This window comes from Chrysemys picta, chromosome 1, assembly GCF_011386835.1.
Source record: "Chrysemys picta bellii isolate R12L10 chromosome 1, ASM1138683v2, whole genome shotgun sequence".
NCBI classification, from domain to species: Eukaryota; Metazoa; Chordata; order Testudines; family Emydidae; genus Chrysemys; species Chrysemys picta.
The window spans coordinates 18,056,430-18,077,802 of record NC_088791.1 but is presented as its reverse complement, the minus strand read 5'-3'; the positions used below and the strand labels follow the sequence as shown (position 1 = coordinate 18,077,802).

The 21,373-nt window shown below is 40.5% G+C and overlaps 1 protein-coding gene across 6 annotated transcripts in view; it reads left to right on the top strand.

Annotated features, from left to right (window-relative positions):
* The window catches only part of DMTF1 (cyclin D binding myb like transcription factor 1), a 66,743-nt gene that overhangs the window by 25,388 nt on the left and 19,982 nt on the right, over positions 1 to 21,373 (top strand). For 5 of the 6 annotated variants that reach the window (XM_005304490.5, XM_024108528.3, XM_065553480.1 and 2 more), the window contains 8 exons: positions 1,594 to 1,708; positions 5,466 to 5,542; positions 7,107 to 7,264; positions 9,324 to 9,356; positions 10,577 to 10,686; positions 14,182 to 14,410; positions 15,978 to 16,129; positions 19,716 to 19,931. In XM_005304490.5, the coding sequence (XP_005304547.2) occupies positions 1,594 to 1,708; positions 5,466 to 5,542; positions 7,107 to 7,264; positions 9,324 to 9,356; positions 10,577 to 10,686; positions 14,182 to 14,410; positions 15,978 to 16,129; positions 19,716 to 19,931 (1,090 nt within the window). The remainder of the gene's footprint in view (positions 1 to 1,593; positions 1,709 to 5,465; positions 5,543 to 7,106; positions 7,265 to 9,323; positions 9,357 to 10,576; positions 10,687 to 14,181; positions 14,411 to 15,977; positions 16,130 to 19,715; positions 19,932 to 21,373) is intronic. The other variant, XM_042859429.2, reaches the window with a different exon arrangement.

Below are 21,373 nucleotides of genomic sequence, written 5' to 3'. Positions count from 1 at the left end.
CAGAGTTTTAACTTCAGTTGGAGTAGGACTGAGCCCATTATCTAATTAATCCTCACAACACCTTTGAGAGTTAAGATAGTAAGTATTATTATCCCTATTAGGTGTGGCGTTTACAGCTCCCATCTCTCCAGAGATGTTCCAGCAAGGATAGTGGGGGCCAACTGGACCTATTTGCGATCACTCTGCTCCCATCTGGCCACTACCAGCCCTTTTGGGTCATAGTTTTAAAATCCCTAGCTTCCCTGGAGGCTACAGCAATGCTTTCTGAGGCCTGATCTATACCTAAAACTTAGGTCGACCTAGCTACATCGCTCAGGGCTGTGAAAAAATTCATGCACTTTGTGATGTAGTTAGGTTGACTGAAGCCTCACTGTAGATGCAGCTAGGTTGACGGAAGAATTCTTCCTTTTACCTAGCTATTGCCTCTCAGAGAGGTGACATATCTGCATTGACAGAAAAACACCTTCTACGCTACAGTTACACAGTTGCAGGGCAGTAGCTGTGCTTCTGTAGCTACTGTAATGTATACATACCCTAAATCTCTGAATGTTTTTCTTTACTTTTCTCTTCCTGCTGTTGCTGCCCCTATTTAAGGTGCATATCACCTGACTCCACTCACTACAAATACAGTTCTGCCATATCCAGTGTCTGCAAAACTACCAGTTATATTTTCCCCCACACATCTTACCTGTCTTCAATCTTCTGGTCCTTGCTAGTACTACTTCCCCCTCTTCTGTCTGTCCTCTTCATACCCCATGCATTTCCTAACAAACTACAATTTTAAGGTGGAGGTTACAGTTGGGTTCTAAACTATTTGAGTCCACTTTTAATTGTATACTTTATAAGTTGTGTTAACTAGGTTTTTCTTTTACAAATATTTAACAAATTGAATAATAAAATATACTAAAAATTAATAGTTTAATGCTAAATGACAAGTGTAATTGTCATAAAATTAATACATCAGCTGGACACAAATAACGACGGATTTAAGCCAATATCTGAATAAAGAATACACTTTTTAAAAGAAGATCTTTTCCTTACAGGGCACAAAAGTTGTGTTGTTAGAGATTGTATGTACTTTGTTCATTTGTGAAGCTTCTTGTAAATATCAGTCATTTCTCTTGATGGTGTGTAAAGTAGGCCCACTGCAAGGAGAGAAGGACAAGGGAAAACACAGATCTTAGTTTGTAAACCTTCACCTTATGCAGAATATAGAATAGCGGAGGAGGAGTGTACATTACAGTAGATAAGCAAATGATTCAATATATCCTACAATTTAAAAAAAAATAGAATTTATATCAGTGCCATTACTGTGAGAAAATTGGTGTGTATTTTGTAAAAGATGATTGGGAAGAGATATTAGTTTAAGCTGGCCATGAGTATGATGGGTAAAAGTGTTGTTTAAAAACGGAAAATATCCTGGTAGTGCCCTGCCTAAAACAAATACACTTTATTAGCAGCCAGCAAGGTCAACTCGTATGACACAGCCATCTTTTTTCCACTTACACTTGCCAAGCATTGCATGTTAAATTCAAGGTGGGGGAATGAATGTTAAATCAGTTAACAAGGTACTCTTCAATGCTTCTTTTCAAGATTCTTCAGAATGAACAACTGGATGAAATCTCTCCTCTAGGGAGTGAAGACGTGTCAGCTGTTAGTCAAGCCTGGTTTACAACCAAAGAGGATAAGGATTCTCTAACAAACAAAGGTAGGATATTTAGGCCCAAATTCTCCCATTGGTTGCAAAAAGGTGAGCTGATCTGTATAATGTGTGTATGATGGTACTTTTTAGGCTGCATAAAATACCCTGTATTCTGGTGCAGGATGCCTGCATCCTTGTTAGCAGGGTGAAATCTAAATCTAGAAATACAGACTCTTTCCATACTGGGCAGTAGTAGGTCTTACTTTGTCCCATACAAAAGGCAAGATAAAAAGTGAAAGGGGATCTAGAGGGATAGAGAGAATGATGAGGATAGCTCAGTGGTTTGAGCATTGGTCTACTAAACCCAGGGTTGTGAGTTCAATACTTGAGGGAGCCATTTAGGGATTGGGGGCAAAAATCTGTCTAGGGATTGGTCCTGCTTTGAGCAGGGGGTTAGACTAGATGACCTCCTGAGGTCCCTTCTAACCCTGATATTCTATGACTAGGATTAAAAGTGTTCCACTATATGTTACCAGTAATTTCAAATAAGTTACAAAGGAGAGTAAAAATAAGGAGGCTATTTATTTAACAAAATAAAAAATAATGCCCTATAGAATCTACTGGAGCTTGTGTGTGTGTGTGGCCTTCTTATTCTCACTCTCCTTTTATTTTCCAGAATGTTCCTTGAAACACAATGCTAAATGAATCCGCCACTTGCCGTTGATGTACAACAAAAACATGTGATCAGTTTCTACTCATCTTGTTCCCATCTTGATGGAGAAGGATAGAGTGGTGCCCCCCCACCCCCACTCCACCCCGATGTAGCTATAGTAAGGGAGGGAGCAGGTGCTATAATGCTCCCAGGAGTGGCAATGTTTTAGTAGCAGTAGTAATTATTTAAGGAGATCCTGCTTAGGGACTCGGTAGTGCCTCAAGTCGTTTAAAAGCATCACATGATTTAAACTTACTGCTGTAGAGCACTTCAGAACTTAATTGTTCCACATTAGAGCTGGATGAAATTTTTCATTGTGTTTTTTTCAACAAAATGTGGACTTTTAGGAAATATGAATATGCTCGTGATGCAATTTGAAACAGTTTTTTTTTTTTATTATTTCCCCCCCCGCCAATTTTTTTCCTCCGTCTTCCAATGGGGAGGAAAGAGGTGAATGAAAATTAGTGGGTGTTTGTTTATTTATATATATATTTTCAAATCAAATTGAAACAAACTTTTGTGGAAAAATTTTGAACAAAATAAATATTATTTTGTTTCCTTTTAATTTTCCACAAAAACTCCATAGGTCTGAGGTTCTCTGCAGAAAGAGGATGGCAGCTTGTAGGGAGGGAGCAATGACTGGGAGGCATTGGGAATGGGAACTTCAGAGCTGGGAGAAGGAAGAAACGAGCACCCATCATATTATCTGTTCCTGTCTATCACTTTCATTCACTGTCCTGATTGGATGCATGGTTGCTTTTAAGAGCCACTAGTTTCCCCCATCTTTTCCATCCCCATTTTTCCTCAGCTCTGCACAGGTTCTAATCTCCACGGTGCTCAATTCAAGAACTGAGGTGGGTGGGGGGCAGAGTAGCAAAGAGACTGCTTTCCATTTCAGGAGGCTGGGGGTAAAGTAGTTGAGACGCCCCATGACAGTAGCTGGTAGACTCTAGGGTGAGGAAGCAGAGAGATTATGCACCTCTTTTCCAGCAGCCAGTGGGGCCTTCACATTTATCAAAGTCAACTAGCCTAGAGCAGTGTTCTCCAAACTGTGGCCAAAGGAGTTCTTGCTGATGATTGGGTGGAGAGCTGACTGATCACATGCTGCTGGATCTTCTCATTTCCAGCTGTTCAAAGTGAAAATACACTAAACACTTCCCTCATGTTCCTTTCCCCTGTAAGTAATTGTCGTGGTTCCCACAGGCATGCTGTATGGTCATGAATTCCAGGTGGCCTATGCAATTGTAAATGGAGTGGAGGATTGTCTGTGCGATTGTGAATGGGAGAAGTGATACTGGAACAATCTTTCCATTAAAATATAAGCCCATATTATGAAAAAGTTTGGGAACCCCTGAGAAAGTGGCAGAATCCTGCTGGCCACCTTTCTCAGAGAAAATATGCTTATAGGAATCCCAGTATGTTCCCCCATCACAGCAGTTTGAAGCTTCTCACATGGGCAGTGTGCACCACCAACTTTTATGCCCCTGGCTAATAGGTGTCTAAATAGGTTTTTCAAGTCCTGTGTCGTATTATATTAAACTTGGCTTAAGTTGGCTAGAAGTAGGCAGACATAGCAAAGGCATAATATAAGGTTTCCTTTCCTCAAATTAGATGCTATTCCATGTAAAGTGCAGCCCTATCGCCTCTTCGTGTGATTTCTATGCTCAGATGGTCATGTAAATGACAAAGAATTGTAACTATACACTATAGGTGTAATTTACCTCTGGAACCTCATCTAGGTCTCTGTATGTAGCTTGGGAGGAAGAGAAAGATTGGAGACATGGTGTAAGAACATTCTCCTAACTGCAGGAACAGAATTAGCTATAATGACTGTACTTTTAATTTATAATTGGATTTCAATAAGCAAACACTCTTTGTCAATTCTCTCCAAATTGTTTTGCTGGTAATTATCAGGCTAAGAAGGAAACACTTGGTTTTTCTGAGCAGAGATGGGCATGTAGCCAGCATTCAGTACCTGAAGTGGGTCAGGAGCGTATCCTTAATTACATGTGATCTGTCACTAGTAAAGATGTTATGAGCACAAAAGGGAGAAAATATCTGTAGGCAAGAGTAAAGAGGCAGTTATTTTTAATGCCACTTGGCTATTAGATCATGGTATTTAAGGTTTGCATCCTTATATCTGAATAAAATCGAATTGGTTTTGCTTTTTAAAAAAAGCCAAAAGCTTAGATGGTATTGAAATTACTAACTAATGTTTACTTGTGGCACCTTAGAGACTAACAAATTTATTAGAGCATAAGCTTTCGGATGCAGAAGCGGTCAGTAGCCCACGAAAGCTTATGCTCTAATAAATTTGTTAGTCTCTAAGGTGCCACAAGTACTCCTGTTCTTTTTGTGGATACAGACTAACACGGCTGCTACTCTGAAACCTAACTAATGTTTGTGTGTATTGATTTGCCGTTTTTATTTGGGAAATACAACACATGCAATGGGGCCTCAATTCTGATTGTGACCACTAGCTACTACTCCCAATACAGATAATAATGACATAGGGCCCAATTCTGCAAACTCTGCCAGGCATAGAGCTTATTTCCATTGACTGCATGGGGAGCACTAAGAGCAGTTATGGTTGGAAGTGATAAGGTCCATAACATAAAGCTGCAGTGTTGCCAGGTTTTGCAATTTTATTGTGCCTCGTGATATTTGTTTTTCTTTAAGCCCTGGCTCCTGTAGTCATGGGAATACATGAGAATCTCAGCTTTCATTATTTAAAAAAAAAAAAGCTTCCAGTCCTCATGGTTGCAGCGAAAAGCCTAAACACGTGACTTGAATGCACCCTAAAGATTCAAAAACCAGAAGCCAAATAAAAACAACCCCCAATTTTTTTTTTAAAGTGACTTAAAATCATCAGAATCTTGTGAATTTTTTTTTTTTTTTGAACTCTTGGGGTTGGTGATACTGAAGCGATCAAACATGAAAACTGGTTGCTTAGCAAATAGAGTAATTACTGCTTATGTAATGGTTCTAATTAGTTTGTAACAACTACATGTTTTTCTTTGTTAATTACTTCAGTAAGGAAATTATGTGTTCTGATTTCCCCCACCTTGCTGGCCTCCAGCATTGTGATTAGTTTGTCTTGTCCATTTTAAGGCCATAAATGGAAGCAGGGAATGTGGTCGAAGGAAGAAATCGACATTTTGATGAGTAACATTGAACGTTATTTAAAGGTAGGAATTACAGTACATTAGTCTGCTAATTTAGCTGGTAATGCTGTTTCTACTATATCCTATTTGAAACTAACTTTCCGTAGAACTTCCAAAGAGCATGCAAATGGGCTTATTTTGATTATTTTGTAGTAGAACTGATTATTGCCTGTCTGAAATACACAAAAATGTTTCTAATGCATAAAATCAGTAAATATAATTTTTATTGTAATCATACTTAGGGTTTAAGGCTCTGCCAGATCGTCTCACAACACTTCCAGTTTGCATGCTCAGAATAATTAATTGTAAAATTTTACATCAGTGTGCTCAAGTGGTGTGATCTTCCCTTGAGCATATGTAACTCCCATGGAAATCATGGCCACATGAAGAGAAGAATCTACACCTACAGAAGGGGCTAGATCCAGTCTTCACTAGGGCATGTGCAAACACCTCTGTGCACCTTTTCCAGTACTAACACCTACCTGCACAGGTATTAGAATTTATACTCACAAAATCGTGCACATGTACATGCCTTTTTTTATTTAGCTTGATCAAATTAAAGTCTCAATTCTTTCTTGGGTTAATAATAACCCTCTGGATTAACATTGAAATGGTTTGTAAAATACAATTTACCATACCTTATCCCCATTTCTGATGTTTGCTTGCCTTTTTCACTTCACTCAGCTTGGACAATTAAACTAAATTGGTCAGCTTTGTTTTTCTTTTATAATCATGTTCACTTTCTAGTTCTCATGTGCTATCACAATTAAGCTTTGTTTGGGTTTCCATCAATATAAAGAAATATCTTACCTTAAAAAGAGGTGCCCAAACTACGGCCCACAGACCGTACATGGCCCACCAGAGCGTTTCAGAAGGCCTGCTTCAACACAATAATGATTGATCAGCATTTTGTCATCATGTTTACATCATTTTAGTTATCACAGGTTGTTTCTATTTACAGTATTTTCTATTTACACACTATCTAAATACATACATAACAAGCTGAACTTAAAATATAAATCAATACAGGTGACTTTAAATCTGATTAAAATATGTAGAATCTGTACACAAGGTTGTGCTTAAGTTTATGTGGCCCTCCTGTGTAATAAGGTTGGGCACCACTGCCTTAAAATTAGCTTTACATTGATTGATTTTTTTATTAAAGCATTTCTTCAGATTGTTTGTTTGTGAAACTTCTTTCTCCTTACAAAAACCCCAGTGCATGAACTAAACAGTGTCAGTTTAAATTTATTTTGTATGATATTCTCAGATTTGACATTGATTTTTTTTTTTTACCACAAAATATACATTTACTAGAATTTTCAAACTTGTATAGAAGTTAGGCACTTCAATGCATATTTGAGCCTCTGAATAAATGACCTGTTTTTCAGTGATGTTCTGCACTTATTTGGGCAGATATAGATTCAGTTGTCTAATTTAGGAATCCAAGTTTACAATTTTGACTTATAGTTTTATGAAATATCATGAATTTCAGAATAATGTACCAGCCTTCTCATTTTTAAAAGTTCTGTTCGTCAATGATACACAGTTTTGTCTAAAATCTCTTTTTAAAATGTTATCTATCTAGGCCCGTGGAATAAAAGATGCCACTGAAATTATCTTTGAGATGTCAAAAGATGAACGAAAAGATTTCTACAGGACCATAGCATGGGGTCTGAACCGGCCTCTCTTTGCAGTTTATAGAAGAGTTCTTCGCATGTATGATGACAGAAACCATGTTGGAAAGTATGAAAACCTATAATAATGCATGGCTTGATTGGTATCATTGGGATCATGTGGTTTGGTTTTGTTTTGGGTTTTTTATTTTACATTCACTTCAAGTAATGAAAATGACATTTTTTGGGGGGAAAAGGTAAATTCCTTTCAACTCAGACGTAGTTGAGAAGCAAGACTAGAGGCTGTTGCCATGAGATTTATTAGGCCTAGGGGAAAAAAGGTCAAGCTCCCTCCCTTTTTGGTTCTGTTGATATAAAATCTTGTCAGAACTTATATAAGTGCTTCCAATGATCTCCAGTATAGCCTTTGTACATGCACAGAGATGAATTACTGGCTATGCAGCCCATTGCTGTCGCTCCACATTATTGCTTCAGAGATTTGTGTAATTTATGGAATTTACTGTATATTGAATACACAAGCAACCATGCTTGTTGTGTTTGATAACACTGATAGCACATTTGATAGCAAATACCATTTTAGTTTTCTAAACATTGCTTTAACAAAGGTTAACTATTCTCTAAACACGCCTGCCTTTTAACATGTAGATAAACAGAAAGCGTAGATGACTTGCCCAAGACCTCACACAAGTCAATGCTGAGTCAGCTTTAGAACTCAGTAGGTCCTGGCTCCTGGTACAGAGCTCAGTCTATTAGAGAAGGCTGTTTCTCTAAATAAGGTGGGTGGGGGGAGGGAATTAAAAGCAAACAAAAGAAATCATGGCTGATTTCATTTTGGTATTATAGCTCAAGAAGTGGACTCTAAACGAAGCAATCTACAAACTTTTTTTTTAGAATGCATAGCATGTTTTTTGTTAATGCTTTTTGGCATTGCCCATTTAAGTAATTGAAGAACTTTCATACTGGAGAAAACTTGGAAACAGAAAACATTCATATGAAAAGCCATTTCTCCTGCATCCTGCAGGTCACTCCAGGCAGTGGATGCTAATGTCTCCTGCCAGCAGTTCAGTACATTTCCTGGTGTCCTTTTCCATCAGGTGGGATGATTCTCTTTGACCTAAGCTTTGCAATCTTTTTAGATTTCTTTTTCTGGTACTTTGTTTAAATCAGTGGGATTAGTTAGCTAAGTGCTAACAAGAGACTCATCTTGTTTTTTCTTCCTTCCCTTCGCTTTCCAGAACTCTCTCTGAAAAGTGTTCCCACACTGGTCCACTACTGTAGGGAGCAGTATGTTCAAGATAAAAACAACATCCCATTAGAGGCAGGGATTTTTGGCCATTTATCTTTTCTGCACCCTTTGCAGACACCTCGGATTTATATAAGACTTTCTCTTTCCTTCTTAATTCTTAGTTCCTTCCTTTCCATAATTTTGTATAAGAACTTCCAAAGGACTGATCCTGCATCAGGATATGCTAGCACACTGTTCCATTGACTCCAAGGGAATTTTGCATCGGTGCATGGGTCTGCATTGATGTAACCTACTGTAGGATTGGAGTCTAATGCACCTGTGATAGTATTCACTATAAAAGGATTACCAGGATGTGGAGATCATTGTGAAGTGAGCACAGAACTAAGAGCCGGGCCATGAACTGCTGAGTACTAATCTTGTCTCTGACGTGATCTAGAGGGCAATTCATTTAATCCCCCGGGCTTGGATTCCCTAACTGTAAAGTAATGGAGATACGTATATCCCTGGGGTGATGGTTAGGATTTTAGTTAATGTTTATAAAGCTCTTTGAAGAGGAAAAGTGCGATTTGAGTGCTAAGTGTTAATGATGCATTTGTGGCAATAAACATCACTATGACAGTTACAAAATTAAATAATAGATGTGCTGTGAAGAACTAGCCCTTCTTTAAGGCATAAGTGGGCCTAATTCTGATTTCTCATTGAAGTTGAAGGAGTTACACGAGTGTAAATCTAAATGTGAAGAGATCCAAACATGTTTAGAAATGAACAAAGATAAATAATTTACCTTTAATGTGCTTTTAAATATTCAGATTGTTTCCCTCAGTTAGAAATTTTCTTTTGTGCTGTTAGTAGTACACTGTGTATGGTTAACAAAAAGTGTATGTTTCTGTTCTAAGTAATGTTCTTTTTATTTATTGCATAGGTATACTCCTGAAGAAATTGAAAAGCTCAAGGAGTAAGTTTTGCATTCACAAGATCTTATTATCTAATTTATTTATAACAGTTTTAAAAAAGAATTTTATAAAGATTTCACTATGAACATTTCAGTTCAGTGATCATAGGTAAATTGACTGCTATAACTCTTTTCTCCAAAGTAGTGGTGTAGCGGAGTAGTTTGAAGGGCAATGAAAGCCACTTTCTGGTCAATTTCTACTTGGATGTATTTACAGATGTAAATACAGCACTTAGCCAAACTAAGATTGATGTATTCTATTGAAACCAATGATACTTCAGATTTTCATAAGTATAACTGAGAGTAGTTTGGTCCTCTTTCTTTAGAGAACTTGAGCAGGTTAACTGTAAGGATGGTTGAATGGTCAAGCATAAGATTCCCCTTATGAAAACAGATGTTGGGAGACTTCACCAAGACATCAATGAGGGTCCTTGAATCTGGAATACACACCCTTGGTGTGACAGAACCAAGGATATTCTACAGGCTTATCTGTTTTCCCAGGTTTTTCCTGAAGGATTGATTGGGTTGATTAGGATACAGCCTGCATTGATGGGAAGAGTGGAGGATTTAAAGTGGGAGTTACTTTGTTTGGATATTAATCCAGTTGAAGTTTCGATGTGTTTTGTAAGGCACCTAGAGTTCAAGATGGGTTCATAATAAATTGAAATTAATAAGTAACCATGGTTAATATTTTAAGACACTCTGAGAAGTGGTGAAGGAAGGGGAATGCATAAGCTTTAGAAATAGGAAAATAGTAAGGCAAGATGCAGTGTAAACTGGCTTCCTGGGCAGGTGTTATAGAATTCCCAGTTTTTCAGCACCTATTATACTAGGCTTCATGAGTATTCCCTGTACCACATGCAAAGTCTCCCCTTGGGAATAGCTAAGAATTTGGAATGGGAGTCTCACCTTTCATCTGAAAATCTCAAAACATGTTTCAAACAATAATTAGTTAAGCATCACAACATTCCTATGAGGCAGGTAAATATCATTATACCTATTTTACAAATGGATAAACTGAGGCATGGCCAGGCTAAATGGCTTCCAGCATCATGTGACAAATTAGCAGCAAGAATTGGGAATAAAACCTTGACATTTTGACTAGTCCCATCTATTGTGAGACTGTGCTCACACTCCAATAATATAATATTTATTATTGCCTACCATGCAGTATAGCTGTGTGAATCATTTGAACAAAACGCTAATAAACTGTATCCATTTAGGTTAAGAATAAAGCATGGTAATGATTGGGCAACAATAGGCGCTGCACTGGGAAGAAGTGCTTCATCTGTAAAAGATCGATGTAGGCTGATGAAGGACACCTGCAACACAGGTATGGTAGTATAGTGGTGTCAGTAAAGGATATTCTAGTTAAGGCTGTGTCAGTTTCCCCATTGTTATCTCTTTCTGTTGTTTTTAGAGATTTCCTGTTCTGTAGGAAATTCACTTCAGGCTGAGGCTTAGCATAAAATTGGGTAACTTTTTTTATTTTAAGTCTTTTTATTTCTAATTTCAGGTCACAAAGGGCAAAAAAATTACAATGTGTATATATAACTTTTTTTGTAGGCCTTTAATAACAATCTTGAGCTCTGATGTTCCTATGGTACTTTTCATCACGATGAATTACAAAGTATTTGATGCATTTTAATCATTGGATATTTACAAACACACACACTCTCTCTCTCTCTCTCTCTCTCTCTCTCTCTATATATATATATAGGTGTCATATCACTCAGTGCTAAATTGTAGCTATCGCTGAATTACAGTGAAGAAACTATTAAACAGCACATATCAACACTGCACAATATTGTAGGACAGGAAATGAAATATACTTTATTAAAAATGAAGGGGAAAATTAGGTAGCCAGTATATAATTACCCAATTGAAATTTGGCCAGGACTCTGGATTTAATACCCATGTAATTTCCCATGGGATTGTTAATGATATTCAAGGGGCCTGGAACTCTGGTTTTATGTCTCATCTGAAAGTCAGCACTTTTAGCAGAAGTACTTTGCATCATGCTGGAGCATCGTTTCAGTACTGACCCAGAGTGAATGTGGCATACATATTGAATCACCAGCATTACTTCCTGCCGCACTTAGGCTTTTCCTTACATGTTTCGCATCCAAACACTGACAGCTGGACTGCTCAGTTTGTGAGATTTTATGATCTTGTACCATGAGGTGTTTTGACAGCAAGAGATTAATCCATAATGTTGACTCGGTATCATAAGGATATTTTACTGCAGATGAAATGTACATGCTTGGATGCTATCATGATGTGTGCTATAGAAAGTCGTAAAATAGGTTAATAACTTCACTACCACTTAATGTTAGGAATCAGTGACCCAAAACTGAATACACTGTTCCATAACAATCCCTAAATATAGATTGAGGTGCTCCTCAACGTGTTGCGATTTTTTTTTCCGTAGGACGACTCCCCAGGGATCTGTCCCCTTATTTTCAGTGTTGTCTCCGTTTTTTACCCAGTTTTACAGATAGGTTGACTTGCCCAAGATCACAAAGTGAGTCGGTGGCTAAACTGAGATGAGAGCCCAGTAATCATCTCATGGCTGGGTTTCTTTGCTTCACCGCTGTCACTGTTTCATGGAAATTATATTTTTGCCAGAGAGACTTGTGGAATTAAAGTTGTAAAAACATTTGTGAATCAGAATTCAAATCTTTACAACTTGGCTAATTGCCAGGTGTGTAACTCCTAACTGAGGTAGCTAACTGGTGACCTAATTTCCAGGTGTGAAGTCCCCTGGGGGAGGGGAGCTCAGCGGGGCTCCTGGGATGTACCAAAAGAGAGTTCTTGGCCACTAGGACGTGAGGCTGGGAAAGAGTCTTGGAAGGGAGTCTCTCCTGACCTGTCTGCTGGTACCTGCTTATCTGCTCATTCTCGCACTCTTGATAAGACTTATCATCACACCCTCTGCCAGTTCCTGATTCTTGTGTCAGGCCAGGAGCATCTTTGGGCAGACCAGTCACACTGGAAGATGAGGCTGTGTGTGTAGAAAAACTAGCATTGAGCTAGAAGTGGCTTGATGTAGGGGTGTAAAGATTTGTAGTGGGAGAGTGTGAGGCTTCCCATCTGTTAGTTGGGTTATGGTATGTGTCTCCTAGTATTTCTGAGGAAGCAGTGTCTTGTTTGATTAAGGAGAGCACTAACATACTGTGCTGATGAGCATACAAATAAATAAGTAGTGGAGGAAGGAGCCTGAATGAGGGGGAGGATGATAACTAGAACAGAGTATGCTTGGTTTTCTCAGTATAGATCTGAATATTCCCATTCTTATTGCTCACAGGGGCAAAGATGTTGCCTTTAAACAATTAACTCTTTCCCTGCTGCAGTGGACCAACAAGCATTTGAATGAGTTAATGATGTAATGTTGGAACATCTGACCGTCAAAGGGATGTACCTAGTACATAGGGCAACTCCTATATTCGTCCAGGACACTATGACTGTTTAAGGTTATTGTGACGTTCCCCTCTGGTGTTATCTGGACCGGTGATCTGCTAGGTCACTCCAATCCTTGACTCTGAGAGCCAGCCTTACCCTGCTCTGCTGTGAGAACCCTCTCTCTTGGGCTGTTCACGCACAGCCTCTGGCATATAAGCTGCTCCTTGGATTGTGCAACCGAATGACACTGGCCAATATCTCCAGTCCCAGACACAACCCTAGGAACCTCCATCTTGCAGTGACATAACAAGTCAGATTTGGTCAAATGAAATAAAAGCAAAACACCTTTTAAGCTGATCTTAACACTTTCGGTGCCTTTACAAACTTAGATTTGTCTCCCCACAGGCTGGCTGGTTGCTCTTGAGCCAGGCTCTCCCCTTTGATCAGCACTTCAGTCACTTAGTGTGGTGTCTGTAGATGTAGGTGGAAGAGAGAGGAAGAGCATGGCATATGTCTGTCCCTTTTATTATGTTCTTTATTCCCTCTTGGCTTTGCCTCTGCTCTCCCCCATTCAGAGTCAGGTGAGCATTATCTCATTGCAGTCCCAAACTGACCAAAGGAAAGGTGGTAACTCACTTGAGAGTCTGAGGCTAGGTCTACACTACCCACCTGAATCGGCAGGTAGAAATCGATCTCTCGGGGATCAAATTATCGCGTCTCGTCGGGATGCGACAATCAATCCCCGAATCGACGCGCTTACTCCACCAGCGGAGGAAGGAGTAAGCGCCGTCGACGGGGAGCCGCGGAGGTCGATTTTGCCGCCGTCCTCACAGCGGGGTAAGTCGGCTCCGATACGTCGAATTCAGCTACGCTATTCGTGTAGCTGAATTTGCGTATCTTAAATCGACCCCCCCCCCCCCCCCCCCCCCCGTAGTGAAGACATGCCCTAACAGATCCTTTTGTTGTTGCCTAGGCCAGCGTCCTTTGTTCATGTGAGGCTGGGCTGGGTTTGTCCTATACATGCCCTGATGAGGTGTGAATTGCCTCTCTGTTCTTGGAGAGTTTTTTGGCTGGGCTTGCTTTAAGCCATGAGGATACATTTTCAGCCTTATAACTATATACATGAAATTATAACCTATAACATTACTGTAACAACAATGCTCAGTGCATCATGAGCCTTCTGAAGACACCTGACATGACAAACGTTGCATTGGATACCACACAATTATTTTACAAGGATGAACATGGGTGTGCTGGGTGTTCCCCCGAGGTACAGAGCATCACAGTTATGCAAGTGGTTAAACTCCTGAAAATTGTAGTGCTGCTTCCAATCACAAAATGTTGTATGGTTCCATATCTGCTATTCAAAATTAAGATGGCTTGTACTGTTGGCTAATTTGCACGTTTTTGTCCTTTATTTTGTTAGGAAAATGGACAGAAGAAGAAGAAAAGAGACTAGCAGAAGTGGTACATGAACTAACCAGCACGGAGCCAGGTGACATTGTCACACAAGGGGTATCGTGGGCTGCTGTGGCAGAACGGGTTGGAACACGCTCTGAAAAACAATGCCGCTCCAAATGGCTTAACTATCTGAACTGGAAACAGAGTGGCGGGACTGAGTGGACTAAGGAGGATGAAATAAATCTAATCTTGAGGTTTGTGTTCTCAGTTTTAAAAGTTTCATAGTAAAAAAGTAACACTAGCAGAATTCCTTTGGGGTCCCTTTTGCTGATTTCCCAGTCATTAAGAGATCTCAAGAACACGCCAAAAATGGCTGCTGTGTTCAAACTTCCCAGAGATTTCATATTGAACATTATTTTTGTTTTTGTTTTTTTAGTGAATTTTAGTGCTCGTGAAAGGTGTCAGATTGAAAGCCCTGGAGACTGAAGTCTTCTATTATTCCACAGAACAGGTACAGCACAGGCAGCGACCGTGCAAGCTTCCCACACACTGCCCCACCAATGCGCTTCTACCCTGAACTGGAGGGTAGTTCAGTCTCCATGCCCATTCAGTCCTTGGCCTCTCTGCTGAGATTGCCAACGAGGGTCAAGTGTGGTGGTGGTTTCTGTGATGTGGACGCATGTCCACAAGGAACTAAACTGAGACCACAATTTCATTTCATGTAGGCCACCAGATGGCGCCACCTTTGGTCCCTACCTGAGTTAGAGTTGAACTGATAACCAAGTGGTAAAAGGCTCAATAGTCCACTAGAAACCTTCTGAGCCATTCAGTTCCTCTTCTGTTTTGAATACTTTTAACTCAGATTTTTCAGCCAGTCAATTTTTCATTATGGTTTGATAATTTTCTTGGATGGCGATAAAAGGGAGAGACAGGCAGAGAATTCAAACATGATTTACAGAGCACTAGTCACTGCTTTATGACATACATTCAAAATGATTAACCTGACTAATTGTAAATTACAATACATCCTGGTTATGTTTCTTAGTACTGGTGTGCAAATAGTATTGATGCATTTAGTCTCTCGCAGTCTGTCCAGTCATTCATAATTCATCCCTTTAGGATTGTTCCTTTAGCTAGCAGGTACAGTCAGTAGAACTACTTGGTCTATGAAGAGGGCTTTTGCAGCTTACAGGCAAAAACCCTTCCCCAGCATACTGTACAAATTGAAGGGAATTCAGGGATGATGATTATTCCTACAGATTGTAGTAGAGCCCACAGGGTGCTAGATATTTGCTAACATATATGAAGACAATCCCTGCTCTGAAGAACCTGGAGGGATTGATTTTGAGGAAAGTTTTAAATAGTTAACTATGTATAGCTTACCTAAGAGAAATCTAAGGGGAGACATAAGTCCATACTAAGGAGAGATAGATGTTATTTAGGGTAAAAGAAGAGTATAACTAAGAGTGATGGGATGAAATTAAGAGAGTGAAAGCTTAGGTTGAATATCAGGAAGTATTTCCTGCCCAGGAGATGTATTAGGGGAATAGTTTCCCAAGAGAAGTGTTGCAAGCACCATTGCTTGGGAGATTTAAAATTAGTCTGGACAGAGCACTAGGAGGAAGAACAACCTGCATTGGCAGGGAGATGGACTGGATGAGTTAATAGGTCTAATCCATCTCTGACATCTGTGATTTGCTTGACATCTGGCAGCATGGAGCCTTGGAAGCCTAAATCCATTCTTAAGCAAAGATGTCTAACGTCCCTTAAAGGCCTGAAGGCAGCTTCTGACAGATTCCTTTTTTTCTATAACCCTGCCAGGATAGCAGAGCTTGAGGTGTCCGATGAAAATGAAATCAATTGGGATCTACTGGCTGAAGGATGGAGCAGTGTCCGCTCACCACAGTGGCTTCGGAGTAAATGGTGGACAATTAAAAGACAGATTGCAAACCACAAAGATGTTTCATTCCCTGGTAATGTATTAGTTACACATTTTTTCTCTTCTGTAAAGTCTTCAGAAAGTCTGCTTCACAGGTCCCTCAGGAATAGGTATTGTTACCCCTAAATAGAGTTATGACTTTAAAAAATTGTGAACTTAGTAATTATGAAAGATGCCACATTGGTAGCCCTGGGCTTGACTCCTGATTGTCAACAGAGCAGGGACAGAGAATGACAGTGTAAGCTTCCCCACTGCTGTCTGCCTGCTAATGTCCTTTATCCCTGTGCTGGCCAGGAGGGGCGATTGCTTGAGTGAGAGGCTAATTCAGTCTCCATGCTCATTTGTTCAGACCTTGCTCTCGCTGTAAAAGCTTCCAGCAGGATGCCAGTTGTGGTAGGAGTTGTGTTGGTAAATGGATACCTGCCTATGACAATTATTAGTATTTATTATTTGTATGCTTAGAGGCCACAACCACAAGTGGGCCCCACTGTGCTTGGTGCTGTACAAACATATAGTAAGAGCGTCCCTGCCTTAGATAGTTTACAATCTAAATAGACAAAATGAATCAACAGGCTACCGTCCCCCTTTCAATTCCCCACTCACCAAACAGAAGGCTATTTGCTGCCCAGGGTGGGGAATATCCACTGGTATCACTGAAGACTGAATTGAGTGTCAGAAAAGCAAAGGCCTGGGCCTGCAACCCTGTACATGTTAGCTGCTCCCACAGCTAGTTGCACTAGGGATCACAGCGGGAACAAGAAGGGAAGATGGGTGGCTTTCTAGGAGCCATGTGCCACTTTACCTACAGATGCAGTAGAAAGTTTACACTGTGGGATTGGAGGGTGAATCTGGTGTTTTGGAGCTTTTCCCAATTGCACTGATCCTTTCTGTCCTGCAACCTCTTGAACTAGTCTGCCCCCATCTTCTGCAAGAGTGGGAGAACATTTTATTTCTCTTTGCAATGTTATATGCAAATTATGACACTAGGAATTGTTTGCTTGTAAGTTTGAAAAATGCAGTATTTTTTTAAACAAATACTCCAAATTTGTGGTTTCTGTGGCTTGTTTATTATGTACTTATTTTTCAAACATGCTAAAATATTATAGATTCCTGAGAAATTGAGTTTGCACAGAGGTTTAATATTTATAACTTTTTTTTCTGGGTATGAACTAAAAGCTGACTAATGTGTTGACCTCTCTCTAAATAGAGATACATATTGTTGTTTCACAAATTCATAGAATCATAGAAATGTAGGGTTGGGAGGGACCTCGAAGTCGTCTAGTCCAGCCCTCAACTCGTAGGTAGGACCAAGTAGACCTAGACCTAGATCATCCCTGACAGGTATTTGTCCAACCTGTTCTTAAAAACCTCCAATGACGGGGATTCCACAACCTCCCTTGGAAGCCTGTTCCAGTACTTAATTGTCCTTATAGTTAGAAAGTTTTCCTGAACATGTAACCTAAACTCTCTTGCTGCAGATTAAGCTGATTACTTCTTATCCTACCTTTAGTGGACATGGAGAACAATTGATCACAGACCTCTCTATAACAGCCCTTAACATAGTTGAAGATTATCAGGTTCCCCCCTCGTCTTTTTTTTTTTTTTAAAAAGACTAAACATACACACCTTCTTTTAACCTTTCTTCATAGGTCAGGTTTTCTAAACCTTTTATCATTTTTCTTGCTCTCTTCTGGACTCCAGTTTGTCCGTATCTTTTCTTAAAGTATGGCACTCAGAACTACACGCAGTACTCCAGCTGAGGCCTTAGCAATGTTGAGTTGAGTGGGACAGTTACCTCTCATATCTTACATATGACATTCCTGTTTATAAACCCCACAATGATATTAGCCTTTTTGGCAACTGCATCATATTGTTGACTCATATTCAATATGAGATCCCCTAGATCCTTTTCAGCAGTACTACCATCTACTTATTCCCCATTTTGTAGTTGTATGTTTGATTTTTTTTTTCTTTCTAAGTGTAGTACTTTGCTCTTGTCTTTACTGAATTTCATCTTGTTGATTTCAGACCAATTCTCCAGTTGGTCACGGCTGTTTTGAATTCTAATTCTGTCCTCCAAGGTGCTTGCAACTCCTCCCAGCTTGGTATCATTCACAAATTTTATAAGCATACTCTCTGCTCTGTTATCCAAGTCATTAATGAAGATATTGAATAGTACTGAACCCAGGACTGACCCCTGCGCAACTCCACTAGATACACCCTCCGAGTCTGACAGCGAACCATTGCTTAACTGCTCTTTGAGTATGGTCTGTCAACCAGTTGTGCATCCTCCTTACAGTAGTTTCATCTAGAGCACATTTCATTTGGTTATGAGAATGTCACGTGGGACTATGTCAAAATCAAGATAGATCACGTCCACAGCTTCTTCCCTATGCACTAGGCCAGTAACCCTGCCAAATAAGGAAATTAGGTTGGTTTGGCATGATTTTTTCTTAACAAACCCATGTTGCCTTTTTCTTGCAACCCTGCTACCCTCTAGCATGTGCCAGCACCCTTGCGTTCAAAATTATTTCTGCATTTAAACAATTATGTTCATCCAAAAATACGTCCTCCCCATCATGCTAAAGAAAACAGCTTTTAGGGGTGGACAGGAAAACAGAAAGGAGAGAATGAAAGAGGTAGAGAGAAACATGAGTACAGGACTTTGTATTTTAAAAGGTAAACTCTGCCTGAGCCTGGGATCACTCCAATGCCTGTGTTAGGCTCAGCTCCGTATCTGCAGTAATGTTCTCCCATAAGAAGTACCAGCGATTGCACTCAAATTGTTTGTGCAAACAATTCTGATAAGGTTCTCATCTTCAGATGACAAGTCTGCAAAGCAGACAGACATCTCATTCTCCCAGGCTCCATGCTGGCTGTGATGTCTTCTTGAAAAAGCATCATCTTGTCAGGGGCTCAACTGAAAAAAGCAAACCTGGGCTTCATATGGAAGGCTGCATGGTCTCTCACAAGATTCATGGTGTCCTGGCCTTGCAGCATTTCCAGCCTTTCTTATATGCTCGATCTCCCTGCTCAGGGTCTCCCTCCCAATTCCTCTTGGCCTTTAATCCTTTGAGAGAGTTGGCACATGGTGTTTGTTGCAAGTCAGTGAACAATGGCTCTGGTTTTAGCTAGGCAGATCAAAGAAGCATGAGCCTGAACTGTTGTCGAAATATGTTTATGCTGTAAATGTTCAGGAAGATCCCCATTTCGTATGGACACATGCCTCACCCACAGCCACTGAAAACATAATGGGATGGGGCTGGTAACTAGTTTTCAAGGGCAGCAGTAAGAGAAGCCCTCTGGTTAAGCGTTTGTGGTCCTGTTCTGTTCTCTGGGCGCTTAATGTATACCCCAACAGGGGAGCACTTACTCTTGTCCCTATTCCAGCGAGTGCTCCCTTTGGGGTGAAAAATCAGTGATGCTCTACTTGGATGGCTTTGATTACTTTCCCCACCAGCCGCACATGCTCTCTCAAACCCCAGGGGCTCTTGAAGTTACGAAGAGTCCAACGGGTGAGACCCTCAGTTTAGATCTTTCTCAGAGATCTGATGCACAGTGTTGTTTCCAAATGCCCCTCTTCAGCATGTCTGAGAATGAATTTTCTTTTTCTCCCTCAGTGCTAATAAAAGGTCTTAAACAGCTGCATGAGAACCAAAAAAACAACCCAGGGCACCAGCTTTCGGAAAACAAATCTGGAAGTGGGTTATCAAACACTCATTCCAATTCAGGGGTTCAGCATGTGCAGATTCGAGTGGCTCACTTGGAAGAGAATGCAGGCAACTCTCCGAGTCCTATGGCAGCTTTGCAGATTCCCGTCCAGATTACTCATGTCTGTAAGTAGTTGAAACTCATACTTGTTATGTCCTATAATAAAACCGAAAAGTTTCTTGTTTTAAGATGATTAGGGCCCTACCAAATTCACGGCCATGAAAAACGCATCATGGACCGTGAAATCTGGTCTTTTGTGTGCTTTTACCCTATTATTATACAGACTTCACAGGGGAGACCAGCGTTTCTCAAATTGGGGGTCCTGACCCAAAAGGGAGTTGCAGGGGCAGAGGTCACATCGTTATTTTAGGGGGTCAAAGTATTGCCACCCTTATATCTCCGCTATCTTCAGAGCTGGGCAGCCAGAGGGTGGTGGCTGGTGGCCGGGCACCCAGTTCTGAAGACAGCGCCCCGCCAGCAGCAGTGCAGAAGTAACGGTGGTTATACCATACCATGCCACCCTTACTTCTGCGCTGCTGCCTTCAGAGATGGGTGGCCATAGAGTGGCAGTTACTGACTGAGGGCCCAGCTGTGAAGGCAGCAGTGCAGAAGTAAGGGTGGCAATACCATATAATGCCATCCTTAACTTCTGCGCTGCTGCTGGCGGTGGCTCTGCCTTCAGAACTGGGCTCCTGGCCAGCAGCCACTGCTCTCCAGCTGCCCAGCTCTGAAGGCAGTACCCCTGCCAGCAGCAGTGCAGAAGTCAAGGTAGCAGTATCGCAACCCCCCCTACAGTAACCTTGTGATACCTGCACAACTTTCTGGGTCAGGATCCCTACAGTTACAACACCATGAAATTTCAGATTTAAATAGCTGAAATCATGAAATTTACTATTTTAAAAATCCTATGACCATGAAATTGACCAAAATGGACCATGAATTTAGTAGTGCCCTAGAGATGATGAATAAATGAAAGTATCTTACAGAATTTAGTTCTGAGTGCCACTCGGATCTTGTGGCTATAGGACAGGACTGAGAGTTGGGAAACCTGCATTCCATTTCCAGCTCTACCTCAAATTTGATATGTGACCCTGGGCAAATCATTTGTAGATTATTATTATATTAATGTGTGCATCTGTACTGCAGTAGCACCCGGAGGTCCCAGTCGGGGCCCCATTGTGTTACACGCTGTACATGCGCACACACATCCAAGCTTACAATCTAATACTACCTTTCTCACAGGTTTATACAGGTTCCTATGATGGAAAATGCTATATGTGTTATTTATTATGACAACAATACCCAATAATTATCATGCCCTTGGCCCATTCTGCTCTTGTTCAGAAATCAATGAGTATATTGTTACTGTACATGACCTCCCTCGCACACATCTGAGACAGTGTCTGAAATGCTACAAAACAACTAGCACTGGATATGTTAAAGGATATGCGCAACCAATTCAGAGAGGAGGAGTTTGTACATTGCGCAAACAGGATTTTGCTTCTGTTTTCAGTAGCATTCACTGTAGGGTAATGAAAGACTCTGACCCTGTCTGTATTAAGGAAAT